The sequence below is a fragment of the Corvus moneduloides genome, chromosome 20, assembly GCF_009650955.1.
Source record: "Corvus moneduloides isolate bCorMon1 chromosome 20, bCorMon1.pri, whole genome shotgun sequence".
NCBI classification, from domain to species: Eukaryota; Metazoa; Chordata; class Aves; order Passeriformes; family Corvidae; genus Corvus; species Corvus moneduloides.
Window position 1 is genome coordinate 5,029,081 of NC_045495.1, and position 19,482 is coordinate 5,048,562.

Consider the following 19,482-nt stretch of genomic DNA (forward strand, 5'->3'; position numbering starts at 1 on the left):
AACAAACAATGCCAAGTGTAACAACCAGCAGAGCACCCATTACATTTCTCAAGTAAACCAAGTGCTTCATTTTAAATAGTGTGTTCAAAAAGTTTATTTTTGACTTTTCCCAAAATCACAAGCTTTTTTGGAATTGATTTTGTTGGAAAATAGAAAGGAAAACTTTGGCTCGTGTGAAAATGAAGGCGAATACAAAATATGTGACTTGCAAAATCCTCATTTTATTTGTGCATGGATTTGTTTGCTCTTATAAGTGGGGGAGGGGATCAAAAGCAAGTTCTGCAGAGAAGTACAGAGTGTGTTTTTGTGTATGCCCGACCATAGCACTCTGTGGGAACACAGATGATATTTAATTCTGCTGATCTTCTGTCCAGAAAGTTGCTGGATAGGACCTGGGAACAGCAGCTTATGGAGCTATCAGCAAAGCTCAGAGCACTCAATTTTTACCATCCCAGAAATTCTCATGTTTTACTTTTATACTTCCATTAACACAACTGCACATTGTTGTGATAATCCTAGCAGGATTGGAATTACTGGGAGAGCCACCATGTTTCCTTGGGAATAAACCAAAGTTGTTCTGACTTCAAGACTGTCAAGGATGGACATGGGTTATTTCTGGTCAGCTGGGGTGTAGAAAAAGTATGGATGGACATATCAAGGTGAAACATGGTTGTTTGGAAAGGGAATTTACAAATTCATTACGTTCAGGGGGTTTGAATATTCTGTGCTGGCTGAAGGGGTGGGAGTGTGAGAGAAAACCAGGGGTTGAAAACCTGTGGGAAGCCAAAAGGAAAAGTGGAGGCTGAAAAAGGGTGGGAGACCAATAAGAAAAGCAGAAACTGAAAAGGAGTGGGAGGCCAACGTGGTGTGGGAGGTCAGCAGGGAAAGCAGAGGCCAAAAAGTGGAGGCTGTAAAAGTTTGATGGAGATAAAGATGCGGGGGAGGCAGAAAAGGTTGTGAGGCCAAATTAAGCCCATATCAGAGATCTGATGGATCTCATTTTTCTCTGTTTGGCCTCCACATCCTCCTGAAGAAGTGGACCCACAGACTATTCAGCTGAAGAAAATTAAAGCTGAGCTTTATGGAATAACTTGGGGACAAATGCCCATTGACTTTGCTCTTGTATTACTTCAGTTGGTGCTTAGTTTCAGCCCTTAAAAATTTGGTTTCCAGCAGAAAGCGTCTCTGTAAATTGTTTGAATCTTGATTGTAAAAGTAGTGCAGGTGAGCTGTAGTGCTGCCTGTCAGTTCAGTACCTTAAAATACTGTCCTTTAAGGTCACCAAAGAGGTGTCTCCTCAAGCCACAGAAGAAACAACACTCTCATGACTGCTTTTGCAGGGATTTGAGACAGCTAGGAGGAATTTAGGATAATTTATGTACATTCAAGAGGTATTTCCAAACCAGGTGTGTTAAAGTCCCTTAGAACTTTTTAAGAAAAACAATGTAATGAAGAAGCACAGTGTCTTTTCTCTTTGCCTGATTTAATTAAAGAGCACATGGGCTGATGGTTATGAGCCATTTACATATTAGGGTAAAGCTTTCAGATGTTATTTGACTCAAGCATAAACTAATGTGATTTGAGATATTTGTGTCTTGATACAAGGAAGAAGCATAAAGGAAAGAGAGAAAAAAAAAAAAAAGAGCTGCTCTTCCTGGAGACAAGACCAGGGCATGGCTGGTGTTGGCAGCCTGGCAGGTAGTGAGTGCTGGGAGGGAGTGAGGACTTCCCTGCTGCTCCGGCAGACTGGTCATGAGGGCTCCATGTGAAGAGGAAATGTTGCAAGAGATGTGGCATTCTCTATGCAAAAAAAAAAAAACTTGCACTGTGCAGGAGGCTGTTTGATGTCTCTCTCTTCAAACTGAAACCTGACTGGTTGCCAAGTTGTCTTCTCTGAAGTTTCCGGATCTAGGTGGGGACAGGGGAGTTGCAACTGTAACCTGAATTTGTTCAACAGGCAGCTGCTGGTATCCAAACCCTTGCATTGGGAGGAAAATTCCACGAAGTGGCTCCGTGTAGGATGAGAATGTGAACTATGTCCAGGCTCACGGCCATGGAACTCAAAAGCTGTGCTCCTGCAACTGTTTATTTTTTTCTGGAGGCTTCAGTTTAGTTGGCTGTTTGTCACTGAGTGCAGTTTTGCTGGAATGCTGCTTGCCTGCCATCAGAATAGGGAGCACCTGTGAAAGGATTGTGGTGTCACCTGAGAGGAAGAAAATCAGTCTGCTGCAGGGTGAGTGTACACATTCTGGAAAGAAATCTTTGTACAAGCAAGCTACTGCCTTCCAAGGAAAAATTAGCTTGCGACAGAACTTTTTATTTTGGAAAGGTAAATTCTGGTGTAAAGGTCTAAAAGTAGCTGTCAGCTTGGTAGCTGGTTGCCTGTTCTGAGCAGTGAATTTCTCTGTGCTGAACTCTTGAAAGTGCTTTTCAGGCCACACTTTCACTGGTCTCAAATTATCTTAATTGCAAACCACTTATCTGAACTGATGAGTAGTTAACACAAATGTGACACAGTGCTCATTAGAGTAGAAAATCAATCAGTGTTTAGTGTGGGCTGGATTGACATTTGTGGATTGATAGGGGATGGGAAGGTTCATTTGGGTCGATAAATGGCTCCGTGATGAGTGTGTGAAGTGAGCTGCTGTGCTTGCAGTCAGAATCCAGCAGCATCAGCCCTGCTTCCTAAGTGTCAGTTTTTGTGGAGTAGCAGAGCAGTGCTGGGGCATGGATCCCCACGTGTCAGATTAGGTGATTTATGGTGCTGCTCCCCTGCTCCTGGAGCGCTGCAGCTGACAGGCTGCAGCCCCTGGTGGCTTTCCTGGGCTTGTCCCTGGGGCTGCTGGGGGTGATGCTGACTATGCATCACTTCTCCAGGATTTCAGTGCTCAAGGCATGAGTGTGTGCAGAGGGGAGGGGATGAACAAGCAGCCAGAGTGTCTTGGAGCTTCATGCATGTCACTTCCATGACAGGCCCTTTCTTTAGGATGTATTCCTGCAGTATCTAAGATAAGCTTATACTGACATAAATTGTATTTAAAATCATAGAATTTGGAAGGGACCTTAAAGATCATCTTGTTCCATCTTTTACTAAACCAATTTAAATTGATTTCACTGTAGTTCTCCATTCCCTGCCTTGTACTTGCATCCACTCGATCCTTTGGTTAACACTTTGAAACACAGTTGGGAGAGCAGTGATGAAGAAAACATTTTCTATTTGTTTGGTTCCCTGAACTGCCTGGTCACAGAGCTGAATGGATCATAGTCCCAGTCCAGAGGGGGAGAGGGCCAGGACAGGCACAGCTGGGACAGAGGATATGTCGCAGCAACATCAGCTGTCCAGGCCAGCTGACAGCAGCCTGGGACTGCCCTGTGGCACCTCAGAGGACACTTGCTGTGCCCTTTTCACCTAGGACAAGTGTCTGTAAGGTAATGATGTGGGAATGATGGCTTGTGTGGCTGTTCTATTCATACACTGCTGTGTTTTGATCCTTGAAGTCGGTGCCAGTGAGAAGTTTGTTTGCTGGAAGATTCTGCAGTCACACTGGGGCACTTTTGTGCTCTGATGTGTGGGCTGATTGGCACTAAAATCTCCCAGCATGTGGATGTGGAGCTAGGCCAGCTGTTTGGAACATAAATGGTAATTAGTTGTTTTCTAAATGTTGGCTTTATCAAGGTTTACAAACAGAACAGACGATCTCCACTCCACTGCTCCTAATGAGCATTCCCAAGCTCTAACAATTCCAGCTCCTAAGCAGTGCAGGAACACTTGCCCATGGAGTCCTGCACTGCTGGACTTTAATCCCCTTTAATGTGGTATCAGATCAGGTAGAGAGAGGCACTGATAAATCCTGCCAGGGTGCACACACTTGGACACAGAGCCAGGAGAATCTGGTTTCTATTCTGCCTCTTACCAAAGCATCCTTAGAGTGGCTCGGATCTAAAGCAGGGAGCAGAGGGGTCCAGTTGAGCACTGGTATCTGGAATATTTTGCTCTCTGTCTGCCCCTTCCCAGAGCATTGTTTTCCATGGAAGGAGGTTGGGAGAGCCAGTGCACTGAGGGTCAGGATGGGGGACACCTTACCCAGGTGAGGATGCAGGGATTCCCATTTTTGCCCTGCTTTGCACCAGGTGTAAAGATCCAAAGGACCTTTGAGCCTTGTGGGACTCTAACAAGGCATTTGTGGGGTGTAGTAGGATAAGGTTACTGTGGTGTGGTATCTGAGCATGACGTGAGTGACACAGGCAGAAAGGCTAAGGGAGAAGGAATGAATTCTGCTGCCTAAACCTTCTGTGTGAGAGGTCAGATCTGGCTCTGTGCCCACTCCGGGAATATGTGCAGGTTCCTGCAAGTTGTTGCTGTCACCACCAGCAGTGGCACACAAGGAAACAAAATTTCAGAATGCCATCCTGCAGCAGAGACCTCAAGGGGCTATTTCTAGACGGAATTGAAGCTCCATGTGATGTGGTGGACTGTAGCCTCATTGTGAGGGTAGAAAACAACCACAAAAGTGGTTTGCACTGGAATTCTTTATGCTGTAGTGGGCAGCTGGATTCAGATGTTTTGGAGCTTTGCTCCTTTTTGATGCCAGACTAGCGCTGTGGGTGAAGAGGCTTCACAACCAGCTGTCACCCAGCAGGTGAGCTGGAGTGGGTTAGCACTTGGATAAATGAATTTTGTGCAGAAGCTACCTGCGTGCAGCTTCTCCTGGGACCCATCAGCTGTTGTGGAATTTGTCAGCTCACCAGACAAGTGTGTGCTGCCTCTCACACACACCAGGAATCCCGAGAATGCGAAGGGCTCTCAGATTCCAGCCCTCTATAGCCCTTCCCCTCCTGCTCTAGGGGCTAGTGGAAGCAGGAAGGGAGGTCAGGCTCGAACTCCAAAGTCGGAGGAGAGGAATTTGTGGATGTGTAGCAGATAACGCCCATCACTCACTGGGCTTTGCCACTCCCACTTCCCCCTCCCTTGTGGAAAGTCTGATTAAAGCCAGCCGCTCCGCCCTGGCTGGCTGAGCCATACATCCATGCACAAATGCCAGATTCTCTTCATTCCAGGCTGCTGACTTCAAGAAGGACTTGCTCTGACAAGCTGGAAATGAGGGCTGGCAGCTTCGTCTGCAGCTCAAAGGCTTTATCTCTCTTAGACACTCTCCCTAACATTTCCCACAAACACCGCTCTGCTGGTAGGAGCTGTTGCACACACAGGATCCATCAGGCACTTATGAATAAAGCCTTACCTTGTGTAACTCTCCTCAGAACAGGCAAGGAACACTTCACAAAGCACTTGGCACCGGGCCCACAGCAGAGCTTGCTCGCCTTGTGCTTCAGCCTCATTATCTGGGGAGCAGTAGGAAGAGTCAGCTCAGCCTTTGATTCTCTTGTCCCCCTACCAAGCACTGGTGTTCTTTCCCCCCACAAAAATCCTACAGTCCAGCCTTCATCTCCCGCTTGGACTATTTCCATCAGCTGAAAGCTGGCAGCTTTCCATCATCTCCAGCTTCCACAGCATATTCTGATGGTTCTTCACCTTGGCCTCTCCTCCCTCTCTGAACTCCCACCTTCACTCCTGCCCCACTTCTCCATGACAAGTCCTTTGACTTCCAGAATTGTCCTGGCTCCAGCAGCAGCCGCTGTTTCCCTGCTGTTGCCTCCCAGCGTTGTTGCCTCACTGCTCCATGAGGGATGCCAGCTGTGTCCACCTGTTAGGGTTGTTTTGCATGTGCCTTTAAGCCAGCTGCTTCTGCTGCCTTTGCAGCCTTGAACCTGGAATATTCACATGCCCTGGCCTATCTCAATCAATTAATGATTGATTGAGATCAATCAATTGATGATGAACTCAGCCTTCACTAAATGCTTTCCCAGGGTGGAACCTATTTGAGAGATGCAATAATGGTTCTAGAGACCCTGTGCCAGCAATTGCAAGATGGCCAAGCTCTTCTTTGATTGCTGTTTGTGGTTTCAAAATCAGTATTAGAGCAAGTGTACTTTTACATTCATATATTTAACATGTGAAATTGAGATAACCTTAAGCTTGATGCAGTAAGGTGTGCACCCTCATATAAAAATTTATCATAAACCAAATTTGAGTCATCATCCTGGTTGTCACATGATTTCTGCTTAAAAGGGCATCTTTGATGTCATCATCATATTGCTTCAGAAGCAGCTTGTCTGTGTTATTTTAGGTTTTGGATGGTGTGTACATGTCTATAGCTTCTAAAAACCATAAGGCCAGTGTCAAGCATCTGCCCAGCACTTCACAGATTGCACAAGTAGCTGGTAGCAGACAAAACTCTTTTTTTTGGTCTGATTTTTGAGGGAGGGCTGTTACCACAGGGCCTTACAACTGATCCTGTTGAGCAGAAAAGTGATTCCACTTTCTGGACATTGTGTGAAATAAGACTTGTGAAACAAAAGCTCTAATTTCCCTTTATGATGCTTGATCCAGAGCACACAGCTCTGGAGCAGCAGGATATGAGAATTAGAATAGTTGTTGCAGTGAGGATTTTGAACAAGAAGCAGGCATGAAGTACCCAAAGCATTTAACCTCTGTGTTTTATTAATCCTGGAGCAAGTGTAATTTAAAGTGGCACCTCTATAATTGATGAAGTATCTTTTACCATTTGTTTAATTACCAGTTTCAGTGTCTAGAAAGCAGCAGATCAATAATTTACAGTGATGAACTTCCCTGTGTCTCTGTTTTTCTGCTGCAGCCATGCAAACAACAGCTCTTGAAACAAACCCTCAAATACTGAAGCTTTCCTTTAGGTGATATAAAAGAGCTTAACCCTTTTTTGTGCCACAGGTGCACTCCAACACCACTGAAGCTGAGGGCAGAGCACTGACCTTGGCCAGGCAGGGTTAATTTAGGGCTTGCCCTGCATGTTGTATCAGCTCTCAGCTTTTTGCAGCCTCGTCTCATTGTCGGAGACTGATGAAGGCTGGGCTCCTGTTGTTGCTGTAACAGCAGATGCTGCTGCCCTGGCATTATGAGAGTTGTTAAAACAGAAAATTTAGGCTAATGAACCAAAGCTGCTGCCTGTGGTTTATAAGTATTTCTTACATCATGGGATTTGATAACAAATGTTGACTTTCCTATGTGAAATACCTATTCTTGAGACTCTTGGATCCTTCTGTCAGGTTAGAGCTAAGATGCCCTCATGGTCCTGCAGCATCTCTCCAAGGGGACCTACAGGACCTATACCTGTCAAATCAGAGGGAAAAAGGTGTTTCCTTCCAAGTGGGATGGGCCTTCAGACAGGTCCTGTTGTGGTCCTGGCTGCCATGGACAGTGGGCTTTCCTTAAAGGGTGTCAGAGCAGAAGATGTAAAGACACCCAACTTCCATGAGATCTCCAAATCCATGCATTTCCAGCAGGATGGTGCTTCCCCTTTCCTGTCTCCTGCACTTAGGAGTGCCAATTCTCATCTTCTGATGGATGCTGTGGGACAGTTGGCATTTCTGTTATTGTCACAACTGTCAATTCCTTCAGGATCTCTCCGTTGAGTTGGAGCTCACAGCCCAGAAGAAGCTTTTATTTATAAAGTAGGTGTAAAGGGTCATGAGGAAGATTCCTGGGCCTGTTGTGTCAGCCTCAGCAGGGTTTGTGCAATTTTGCAACCACCCAGTGCAGGACTAGGAGTAAATCAGTGTAGTGGTTTGGTTCAAAATACTCATTACTGTTTATCTGCTGTGAGATAAGAATTAGGAGAAATGCAAAACAGGCACTAAACTTGAAAGAATATAAAGAAGTTTATTAACAGACCTAAAAGAAGAAAAAAAAATTATACCACCTTCAGAACTCTCCTCCTCCCCCCACCTTCCTCCCTTCTCCCACTGACAATGTAAAAAGACAACCCTTAAGATGTTCAGTCTGTTTACCACTTCCATAACAACCTTGTTCAGTCCATTTAGAAAGAGAAGTCTCTTCTTGCTCATGCTATGAAAACATTATCACAACGAGACAGCCGCCCACTTCCAAATATTGTTCAGTCCATTTAGGAAGAGGAGTCTCTCTGCCTGCGTGTGAGTCCTTTCCCCCGACTTGCAGCTTTTCCCGCAACTGCTTTCGAGGGTCCACTCTTGAAGTTTTTTGGGGTACAATTTTAAGGTTGAGCCGTTCAGAAACAAAAACAGAGGCCCTTCTCCTTCCCTGGGAGCAAAGGGTCTTCATCATCTTCATCGTTAGGACTATCTCTGGGAGCATCTCTAGGAACTGAGGTTTTCTCCTTTCCCATTTGGAGCAAAAGTCCTCATCTGGTTCATCTCTACGGACTGAGGTTTTCTCCTTTCCCGTTTGGAGCAAAAGTCCTCATCTGGTCCATCTCTCCCTGTCCAAACTTCTCATGAAATTACAGCTGCGTCAGCATCTGCCTATCTCAGCGCAGGTGCTTTTGCTCACGAGTTGAACACTCCACCCCCCATATCTTCATGAAATTACAACAGGATACTCTGATATATCATAGCTTCACAACAGACTTTCAGCTTTAAGCATCTCCTCTCTCTCTTCCCTCAGGTTTTCAGCTCTTCACAGCAATAAAAAGGGTTACTCTCACCTCGGCCTTGCAGCTTTGCAGCTGGAATGTTGAATTTTTCTTATCGCAGTGGAGAGGGGGGAGAGCCGAGCCGCTCCGGCTGCCCACGGCAAGGCAGTGGGGGGGGGTTCCATGGCTGGAACAGGTCCATCGACCCAGGATGGCTGTGGCCCGGCCCGGCCTGGCCCGAGCAGGGCCTGGCCGGGCCCACTGGGCCCTGCTCGGGCCCTGCAGCCGCCTGTCCCAGCGCCGGAAACGAGAGAGAGCTTGGAGGGGGAGTTTGCCTATTCTTAAATGTGGATCACAGAGGTGATCACAACTTTAAGTGGCTTAGAGAATTGTCCATATTCAAACTGGCCAGCTGATAGGTTCTATCAGTTCCCAGAGGAAACTGTAAGCACCCCTTAGCAAGGACGTCCCTTCCGGGACTATGCTTGCTAACCTATGACATTCTGACAGAGAAAGAAAAAGGGTTTGGACCTAACCACAGCTGGGGAATGAATGTTTCCATTCTCTGCACAGACCCATGTTTATCCAGATGTGGAACACGCATTCCTGAGAACCACAAAGGGATGGACTCCTTGGTTGTTCTTTATTGTCTTTGTTTCTGATTAAACTGATGTCTCTGATAATGCAGAAAATACTGAAAATGCAGAGAGCAGGACAGTGTAGTTCTGAGTGAGCAGGGAGTTGAAACTGTCTTGGAGATATTCCTTACAATCCAAAGGGGGCTAAGTTGCAAGCCAATGATTTATTTATTTTTTAACATCAATGTCATTATTACTGCTTCTTTTACATTAAAAAAATCTTAATTTAAGGTGGTTTTGATCCAACAGTAATGTCAGTTTTAAACTCTTGGAAAACAATATCCTGGATTGTGTGAGTACAAGCTGATGCATGTGGACATAGGATATCCTTCTGAAATTATGGCTGTGTTTTCCAGGCAGCCTGGAACACTTTTGCCATCATGATGGCAACTCATAGTTCCCTGTGGATCTTAAGTGATGATAAATCTATTTTGGGATAAAAAAGATTCACCAAAGCATTAAAGTCTTTTTACCACAGGCTCTTTGGGGCGCTGGCAGAGCAGTCAGGAGGAGATGACCTCAGCCAATACCCTTCATCTGGTGGCTTTTCCCCTCCTTTTCAGCAGGAGCAGAGCAGGCAGGGGAAAGGGAAGCAGCTCAGACATCAGCTGCAATATCATCTGCCCACGTGCTCAGCTCAGCTGCCAGCCCTGAGCCTGACACGCTGCCAGGGCCAGTCTCACTGCCTGGCTCCTCTCCTTCCGTCTGCCTTTGGAAGCTGCTCAGGCCCTTCCTTTGAGCACAATCTGGAATTTCTACAGCTCATCCAATATTCTTATTTTGGGTTCATGATCTAGTTGTTGAAACTCTTGCTTTAAACTTTTCATAGGGTGCTTGTGCCCATCACAATCAATGTAAAGTGCTCTTTGTTCCCTTACAAAGGAGGGTTTGAAAGAAGTTCAGTATCATGTGTGTCACTAATAGTTTTGTTAGAACTTATTTATAACTTTTCACTGCCCCAAAATAACTGCCTGCCTTAGGCCAACAAAGTCAGTTTGGAACAGAGGAGAGAAAAAAAAAAAAAAAGAAAGTGGTGGTGGAAGTACAAATTGTGCCTGTAAACTCTTCACTTAAAAATCATCAAATGAGAAACTGCTCCACTTGTCTGAATGTCCAGAGTCTGAATGTGCTCACAGAACTTAACTCCACTTGGGATTTGGAGTTTACTGCAGAATTGCTACATTTGCTTTAAAGGAGGGTCACACCCAGAAGAAAAATAAGAACTTGTTGCTCCCAGGTATCACCCGTCACTTGCAGGTTGCTGACTTGGCTTTTTTCCCTTAAGGAACCTATGGATATTACATGGAACAAACCTATGGATATTACATGGAACAAACCTATGGCAGATGCAATTGTACCAATACAAAACGTTGCTCATAGCAACATATCCCTATATTTTGGGTACAAATTACACTGATATCCCAGATATTACACTGATATAAACATCTTTATCCTACTATAAACTGTCCATCCTAAGGGATTTTGCTGTTACAGTAACACTAGAGAGGAGTAGGGTTAGTTATGTGTTGGGGCATCACTCGTGTACAAACTAGTTTATAAAAAAATCCAAATTTAAGGAAATATGTTCCACATGTGAGCTTCTCTCCTGTGCTTTTCAGGCAAGTTTTAGATATTTGACCTTTATTCTTCTGACTTTGGAAGCTTGAATATACTCATAAAATCTAGATATTACCTATGCTCCAGTCTCCACGTAACAGAAAAAAGTTCATGGCTTTGAAAACAAATTAGGAATTCCACGATGGCTTTATTCAAGCTTTATGAAAAGCTCCCTGCTGCCTTAAAAGAAACAATTTCATTTGGCTGTTTTGGAGGGAGGTATTTCCTTTTTAAATTGTTTTTCACAGTACCAATGATCTGGTTTTGGGTGTGGTTTATTTTAATGCAAAGCTACATTGATGAAAGATGTCAATTAAAAGAGAAAAGGACAGGAGAGGTCAGTCAAGTTTAATTGTTTCCTATAAAGCAGTCTGATATAGGATTTGGTAACTGGATTTCTGTAAAATGATGTGTGTTGGCACAGTTAAGAACGATGTCTTTCAGGTTTCAGCCTTCCTTAGGTTTCAGATTTAACCAATTAAAAGAAAGTAAAGCAACTTAAACATTCTGTTTTAGTGCTGGCAGTTCTAAATAGACAATTCCTGTATTTAGAGAAGAATTTTGCAATCACTGGGGGCACAGGCGAGGCTTGGGGTCCTGTCAATACAGCAATAATAGGGGTGGTTGAACTCTGCTTTCAGACTCTCAGTCTCATACCTGTGATTCTTCTCAACTTTTTACAGCCAAGACAAATATCTTATTTCTCCTGGACCTGACTTTGAAACTGTGCAAACAACTTAGTGACTGCATCCTTGGAGCTGGTATGAAAAATAAACAGGGAATACAACAGTGTTAGGGTCCAGGCTTACAGCTGAGACTTTGTACTGGCTTAAATCCCCAGGGAACTCACTCCCAAAAATGTTTTTTCCAAATTTAACTTCCAGATACCACTGACCACAAGCCATACCAGCAGAGGCCATCTTGCTGAATTGCTTTATAATTGTTATGGAGCAAGTATTACACGAGAAAAGAGGCACAAGAGCATTTAAAATAAGAGCTGTCTTGTAGCTGTTTTTCTCTGAGTCATAACCACTTGTGTTTCCCAGCTCTGAAAAACCTGCCTGTTGCCTGCACTCATTTTCCCCCTTGCTGTGCACTCAAGGATATGAAGTATTTAACAGGACAAAAATTAAAGGTCAGTCTAAAAATCTTCAGAAATCAAGATGTCCCTAAAGATAAAGTCCAACATGAGACATCCTCTTGGCACAGAAGTGCTGCATGTCCTGGAAAGCTTTGAGTGCACACCCTTTTCTGGCCAGGTGTTGTGGGGACAAGGACCAGGTACAAGCAGCTGCTGAGATCCTGGTGACACTGGAGGAATCCTGTGGAACAGTGCAGGGATTTGGGAATAATTGGGAATCGCAGCTGTTTTCATGGGGTTGTGAAGCTCCTGATGCTGTGATGTAGAGAGAGCTCTGCTGTCAGACTTTACTATCAATGACTCTTTCACAAGGGTGGCCTGGGTTGGTTGTTTTTTTTTTTTTTTTTTTTTTTAAGGCTCTCACCCTAAATTTGCTGTGGCAAACTGACCCTTGCAACTCAAGGAGGTCTCACCAGCTGACAGGAAAATGTTGGCTGGGATTTGGCCTCATGTTCCCCTGGAAGCTGTGTCATTCTGCAGGGGCTGGGGGAAGACACATAGGATGTGGCAGGGCTACAGATACAGAATTATTTGTACATTTTGTCACAAACATCTCTTGCTGTCAGGGAGAAAAAAAAAAACAAACCAACCCAAAACTCTGGGTGATAAATCTGTTTAGCAATTTATATTGTGCTCATTTCCGTGGCTGTGTCAGACTGTGTTTGCTCAGCAAGCTGCCCTGCACTGGGAGCTGGGAGCTACTGGCCTTATCCAAAGACAAAGCAGAGATGGAAAGATACCCCTCACTGGGGATCACGGGGAAACGTTCCAGTTTTATCACTTTACCCAAACAAGGCCTTTGTGAGCATTGTTGTAGGAACTCCCTTTCATTTGTATAAGAAGGAGGAAAATCTGTCCTTTAACTGAGCTTGCAGTTTTGGTGTCTGCTGAAGGGATGGGGAAAAGTGTGTGTTGGAGCTACAGCTCCACACCAGTGCCTCTGACAGCTCTGCTGGGACCTGCACAGCTGCCTGTAGCTGCCAAAACTCTTGGCCTAGGAGACATTAATTCCTGCAATTTTGTGGGAACCCTGCAAAAATGAACTTAAATGGTTCCCAACGTCTTTACTGTTTAAACCAAGATGAGAAAGAGAATTGTCCAGTTCATAAAACACAGCAGCAAACTTGTGCTCCATGGATCTGAAGGGCAGGAAGGGGAGCTCTCAGCCTGCCCTCTGCATCAGCACTGCCTGTGTCGTGCTTTAGGATGTGGTTGTGTCTTTTCCTGCCCTTTCCCAATCAGAGACGTGCTCAGCTTTGCTTTGCAGGTGTTATTTTACAGATTTAAAAATCTATTCTGTCTTTTTCCTGCCATGGTGAAAAGCAAGGGCATGATAGAAGGACAGAGCAGCTCTGATTTATCCATTTAGTTGCTATTTTGGGCTGTAGGACAGGACCCTGCTCAGCAGAGGAGTCACAGGTGAAATTCTGTCCCTGTGTATGGAGGGGAGCCCGGGATGTGCTCGCTTCCCCTGATGTGTGAGCAGCCTGGTGTGTCCCTCCTCAGTATTCCTGTACATCCTTCTCCTCCAGACTGCAAACAGTTTAGTGCTGATCTGGCCTTATATAGTAATTTCCTATTATTAGAAACATTTCCTTGGGATCTTGCTCAGGGAGTAGCAGAGGGAAATCCTGTTTCCTTCATCTAACTCGCAGGCAAAGCACCAGTGCTCACTCTTTCCTTATCTCATGTGGATGGAACAAGAAGTTTTTGTTGTGATATGCTTTCCAGCCTTAAGCCCTTTCTAACACTGAGCCTCTTTTCAGAAATGCAGGAAAAGAAATGGGAAGGAATAGGAATTGTCAGTCAGCAGTGTGAGCTGTAAGGTTTTGTCTGCAGCCTGTGCATTCCCTGTTCTTTTTCATCGTGTTTTCCTCACTCAGATTCAGTCCTTCCTTTGAAAAACCAACTCTCTGTTTCATGCTGGGTTGTGTGAAAAGTAGTGCGCTAGGGTGTTTCACCTGAGAGTGCCAGGGATGGGCAGGCAGCCAATGGCTGTGCTAAAAAAGAGGAACAACTTTAAATTAAGGAAGGAGAAGTTTTTGTTCTGCGTGTGACAAGAACGTGTTTTTAAAGGCGAGACTGGTGACTGAAAGCACGGAGATATACACAGGCTTTGAACACTTAATTTTTCCTGTGAAAACATTTTTTCCCCTTAAAAGGAAGATGTAGGTCCTGCCACTGGGAGTGACTGTTTGGAAAGTCAGTCGGGAGGAATGCACATCAGCTGAACTAAGTCAGGCTGTTTGTATTACCAGCTCCCTCCAAACCCTGCCTCTGCCACAGGGAGCTTCTTAAAATGATTGTGTCAGAGCAGGGCCAGAGCAATCACAGGGAATTTAACTGTTGGGTTTAAACTTTGTTGTTGGAGTCAGTGCAACAATTGCTGTTGGGATCAGTGTGTGTTTGTAAAATCAGAGAAACCCTGACAGGGCCGCAGCGCCCGTGAGCGGGAGCAGCCACGGGGATGAGACAAACTGGCATCACATTAAGGGCATCTGGTAATTATAAAGTGGGACTTTGTTCTGATGGCCACTGTCAAAGCCAGCCAGCCATTTCTGTTTCACTGGCTCAGCAGAAAGCAACAACAAGGAAAATTTATCGTAATTTGTTAGATTAACCCAGTTTCTGTTTTCGCTCACGTCACAGACCCAGAATTATTGTGTGTGTGCGGGAGCCATAACTAAATACAAGCCCGTCATATGTGCTTTTTAATCCATCACCAGGGGCATCAAAACAGGGAACAGCACTGGCAGAGAAAGTGTAGGAATCCGAGGAGACGTGTGCATCTCCATTTTTTGTAATATTCCTTTTTTTTCCCTATTTATTTGTGAAAGAGTGAGCTTGGGAAGAGAAGAAGTTCGGTGTTCTCACTGACGAAGCTTTCTTGGAACAGACAAAACCAGTATTGACAGTTTTAGGAATTACAAAGCATAAATTAGAATCCAAAATAATAATCTAAATATTCTTTGTCTTCTGGTTTTTGAACCCTTTTGGCCACACCTCACTATTTTTACAGTTTTGTCTGTAACCGTGCAAACACCTTCACACAGAATCGAGGAATTCAGTCAACTTGTGATGTCATGAAGTTTGCAGTAAAATGAAGGAACTTTCATCATCTTGAGGCACCTTTTGAGTGAGTATAACGAGCTTTTGGTTTAACCTTTCTAGGTGTGAAGTTTCATGACTGTGCAGGAATGTTGTGTCTCCAGGGGCCGATATCCTGTGTTCAAACCTCTGTTCCTGACTACTTGTTTGGAGCACTCTTGCAAGGGGAAGAGGAGATGAATTAATCCAAAAACTCAGTAGAAAAGAGAATTCTTAGCAGAACGAATGATGAAGGGAGGAGGTTCTGCCTTGTTATCAAACCTGTTACAATATTTAGCTTTGGCTCTTTGGCAGAGTGTTGATTTATTGTTACCCTGCAGTTGAATGTTCATCCTCTTCTGGACACAGGGTGTTTTTCCTAAGCAGTGGGACAAATGTCCCTCAGAATCCTCAGCTTCTGCTATAGGGTGTTTTAGGAATGTGAGGTATTTTAATCAGTTTCAGATCAGGATAATCTGTACAGCAGGACATGTGACAGGTTAAAGACATTTCTATTTTTTGATTAAGATGTTCCTCTGACCTGCAAGAGGAAGGGCTCTCAAATTCCTGGCCTGTTTAGGATGGTTTCTTTCCCATGGTATTTTTGCCAAGTGCTTTCTAATTATGGAATGTGTCTTGTCTTATTCTGTAGTTCTTTTGCAAGGCAGAAATAAGGAATATTATAAAAATCCAGAAGGAAGACACACACTGATAGATGTACTTGACACCTTTTGGAATAACACAGATGTGACCCACGTTGATTTTTGAATAGCATGAACCCAAGGCAGCATCTTGTACTTCCAGATTTATATTTTGCAGTAGAACCTGCACAGCAGAGGGGAGCACTGATGGTGTTTTTATGGGGCCAAACTCTATTTTTTCAGCAGAGCCACTGCTTGCGGGTGTAGCTTAGCAAGTCACGCTCAGCTCTGCGAGCCTGTCGGAGCAGGGCTGACAGGAAAGGTTTCCAGTCCCCTTGCTTTGAATGTGAAATTTTATGCAGGGAATCAGCTGCTTATCTGCAACGAGCAGAGCAATCCCAGTGCTCTAATCCAGGGTTTATATGAGTCACTTCTAACTGGTGAGGCCTGGAAAACTTGATTCATCCCTCGGCCTGTAGTTGCCTGTTGTAGTGAGCCAGACCTTGCCAGCCATCCTCAGCAGAAATCACAGACAAGGGCTGGGCTCTGCTGCTGGAAAGGAAGAGTCTGGTTTTATCACCTTAATAATCCAGGATCAAGATCTTACAAAGTAAAATTATCTCTGCTTTCCAACTTTTTTTTTTTCCCCCTCCTAATTTAGGCTAACCCACATGTAGGAGTGTTTTCCTTGCCAGCAAAAGTTGGGCAGTAGTTTGGCTGCAGAAAAAAAGCAGTTTGAGTAAAGGTCTTTCCAGTGAATAAATAAATAAAAGGGTTCTCCTGCATGGAAAAAAACCCAAGGGAAATGTGTAAAAAATGTACTTCTAAGTGTTGGGCTGTTGTATACTCTTTTCTTATGTGGCATTTTCAGTGATGAGATGTGATCTGAGAAGTGTTAGGAGGTGTAAACTAGGGGAAAGGTGAGATTGCTTATGTGAAGATAACTCTGCTAATACTTAAAATTGTCACAGGAGTTTTACTGAATCTGTTTGGTTACAATTAGACTGATTTGAGGAGTGCTGGTGGAGCACTGACATTCTCCTCCTGAAGAATTAGAGCTGCCAGGCCACAGCTTTAATTATGCTTGGAAAACTGGCTCAGGGCTCACTGTTGTGTTTCAGTAATGGCTAATGTGGCTCAGTTTGGGAAATGGAGTTTATATTACCTTTGATCTTACCTGTGCACAGGAGAGGGGCTTGGGGTAGTGTCCATTTCCTTCAGTGCCAGCCCAAAGCTAAACCCTCCTTTGAGCCACATCCTAAAGCCGCTGCCGTTAAAAATTCACCCAGCTGAGATAAGAAATGAATGAAAGTCCTGCCAAGCAGAGTTGTGCAAGAACCACAAATAATGTTCAAAATGGAGGCTGAGAGGGCAGAGGAGCTGTGGCACTGCAGTGCTCTCAGCAGTCAAGCTCCATCCCAAATGCTTGGCACGTTCTGCCCGTGCCGAGTGACATCCAGCGCGGCCGGGATCTCTGGGATCGCTGCCTTGGGCCAGAGCTAATTAGAGGGGAGTGCTGCACCCAACCACTGACAACATCTGCTACGTGTGTTTGCTTTTAAATAGCCTCCTCTGTGAGTAGGTTGAAGCTTTTTAGCTTTTTGCTCTAAATCTTTCTGCTTCAGAGCTTGACTTTACCCTTCCTGTAACAGAATTTGTGGTGGATGCGTTTTGATAAGGAGGAAAAAAACGAAACAAAAAACCCTTTAAGCAGAGCTGAGTGCAGAAGGTGCCAGTCATGAAACATCAGCAGCTGAGCTTGGGAATCATTCCATGGCTCTGCATGTTCAATGGTTACAGAACCTTCCTGACAGCCCATACTGGAATTATCTGAGATACCTGAGGGATGGCATCCTCTGTAACAGATTTATATCTTTATTTGCACTCCTTTGAGGATGGATGCACAGCTTAGTCCATTGAGGAACAAAATAATTAATAAAATCATAGAATAATTTTAGATTGGAAAGTACTTGTGGAGATCTCCGGTCCAACCTCACTTCCAGGCAGGACCAATTAAGATCAGGTCGCTCAGGAATTGTCTGGTTGAGTTTTAAATATCTCCAAGGATGGAGTTTCACAATTTCTTGGGCCCTCTGTTCCAGTATTTGACAGCACTCACTGGGAAAAAAATTTCCCAATAACCCACTGGAATTTCCCTTCTTCCAGCTTGTGTCCATTGTCTCTTGTTCTTTCACTTCCCCCCTAATGCTAGTGAAGGCTGTACAGTATTTTTGTCAAAATGCTCTTATCTCGGGGAGGTGGGTGGGAAATGAGAGGAGGTTTTCACACTCTTGGTCATAAATAATTTTATGTGAACGGAAATAATTTTACCAGAACACTGATGAGCTCAGAGACAGCAAAGTGTGCAACTTCTGTTTGCGAGGGCTGGGGACTGAGGGCAGCAGTGCCTTCACTGTGTCCTGTAGAAGGCTCTTACTTGGTAGTGCAGGTGATTTTGTAATGAGGACCTCAGAACTTCCAGGTGTTTTGGTGCTGGATGTCTCCAAAGGAATCTGGAATAAAATACTGCTGAGCCAGGTTGGACAGGGCAGCCTGGTCTGATGGAATGGGAAATAGGTGAACTTTAAGGTCCCTTCTAATCCAGACCATTCTGTGATTCTAAATCCTGGTGAAAGCAAACTGCATCCAACCCTGGACTCTTTGTGGCCCTTTGATTTTCCGAGGAGGTGATTCCAAGTGTAATGTCAGTGCCAGGACTGGGGCTGTGTGTTTGCTGTGTTTGGGGTGAGCTGGGAGAGGCTTTGGGGAGCCCTGTCCATGTTGCTGCTCCAGGACAATAACTTGCTGTTCCAAAGCTCATCTCTTCCTGTCTGCTGGCTGTGGTTTGTGTGCTGGGCTCGGCCCCAGGTTTTCCAGCGCCTGGGATTACTTTTCTTTCCGTTTTTCCCTGTCATTGGGCAGCGGGAACTCCGCAGGCAGCGCAGCTGACTTCCCCGGGACTGCCTCTCCTGGGCTGCGCACGGCAGACTCTCCTCGCTGGGAGGGGAGTTCTCCTTCTCCTTGGAAAACGCCCTCTCCAGATGCTCCAGTAGGAGCTGGTGGGAGGGAGGGAGTTCTGACTGCGCTGAAAATGCCATGAAAAAAAAATAAAAAAATAAGGCAACTGACAGAAGAGAGAACTTGCCCTCAGATTGCCACTTTTTGCAGCGGCGTAAACGAAGGCTCTGCAAGGGCTGCGGGAGCTGGCGGGAGGCAGAGATGAAGTTCAGAGGCGGGGTAAGGTTTATTGAACTCCTTTGGTGGCTTTGCAGCTTTCAGATGTGTGTCTGGTCTCAGAAGAAGAGAGGAGAAGCATTTTCCGGGTTTCAGCAGGAAAGTGAAATGCTTTGAGAAAGATCCCTTCGTTGGGAAGCTATGTGAAAGGGGGTGAAATTGGATAAAAAGCCAGGGAATACCTGTTTGGAGGAGGAAGCCAAGGTGGGAGTTGAGAAAGTGGGAAGAGAGGGGGGAAAGCTGTGCTCTGCTTTAGGAGGGAAGAAAGGGTGGAGCTTTCACTTGGGCACAAGGATGTGGAGGGACCCTCCTGGAGCTGGGCTTTGCTGCTGTCCTTCCCAGGGCTTGTGTCTCCATTCCTGCCTGCCTAGGGAATGGCAGGAAGTACCCTCTTAGGGATTCATCGCCACTCAGTTCCTCCAGGCTCTATTTTAGTGTAGGAAAACGTTGTCCATGTTTTAGCAGCAGCCAGAACGCCTGGCCCTGTGTCCTGCATGGCAGGACAACCCCGAAACTTGGGAGAAGGAGTTTGTGGCAAAAGATTGAGAGGAGTGGGATTGTTACCTGGAAAAACAGATGAGTAGAAGAGGAAGATAAAAAAAACCTAACAACAGAGAACACAGAGCTCCTTCTTCTGTGTT

The 19,482-nt window shown here is 45.0% G+C and overlaps 1 protein-coding gene across 6 annotated transcripts in view; it reads left to right on the forward strand.

Annotated features, from left to right (window-relative positions):
• MYO1C (myosin IC) overlaps window positions 1-19,482 on the forward strand; it is a 52,338-nt gene that overhangs the window by 7,668 nt on the left and 25,188 nt on the right. The window contains exon 1 of one of the 6 annotated variants that reach the window (XM_032129850.1): window positions 2,000-2,233. The exons of 3 other annotated variants lie outside the window; for them this stretch is intronic. Coding sequence is in view for 1 of the 3 variants with exons in the window: in XM_032129849.1 (XP_031985740.1) it covers window positions 18,827-18,844 (18 nt within the window). In the remaining 2 variants the exon portion in view is untranslated. Of the gene's footprint in view, window positions 1-1,999; window positions 2,234-14,992; window positions 15,016-18,658; window positions 18,845-19,482 lie in introns of those variants that run through there. 2 more of the 6 variants (XM_032129851.1, XM_032129849.1) reach the window with 2 other exon arrangements.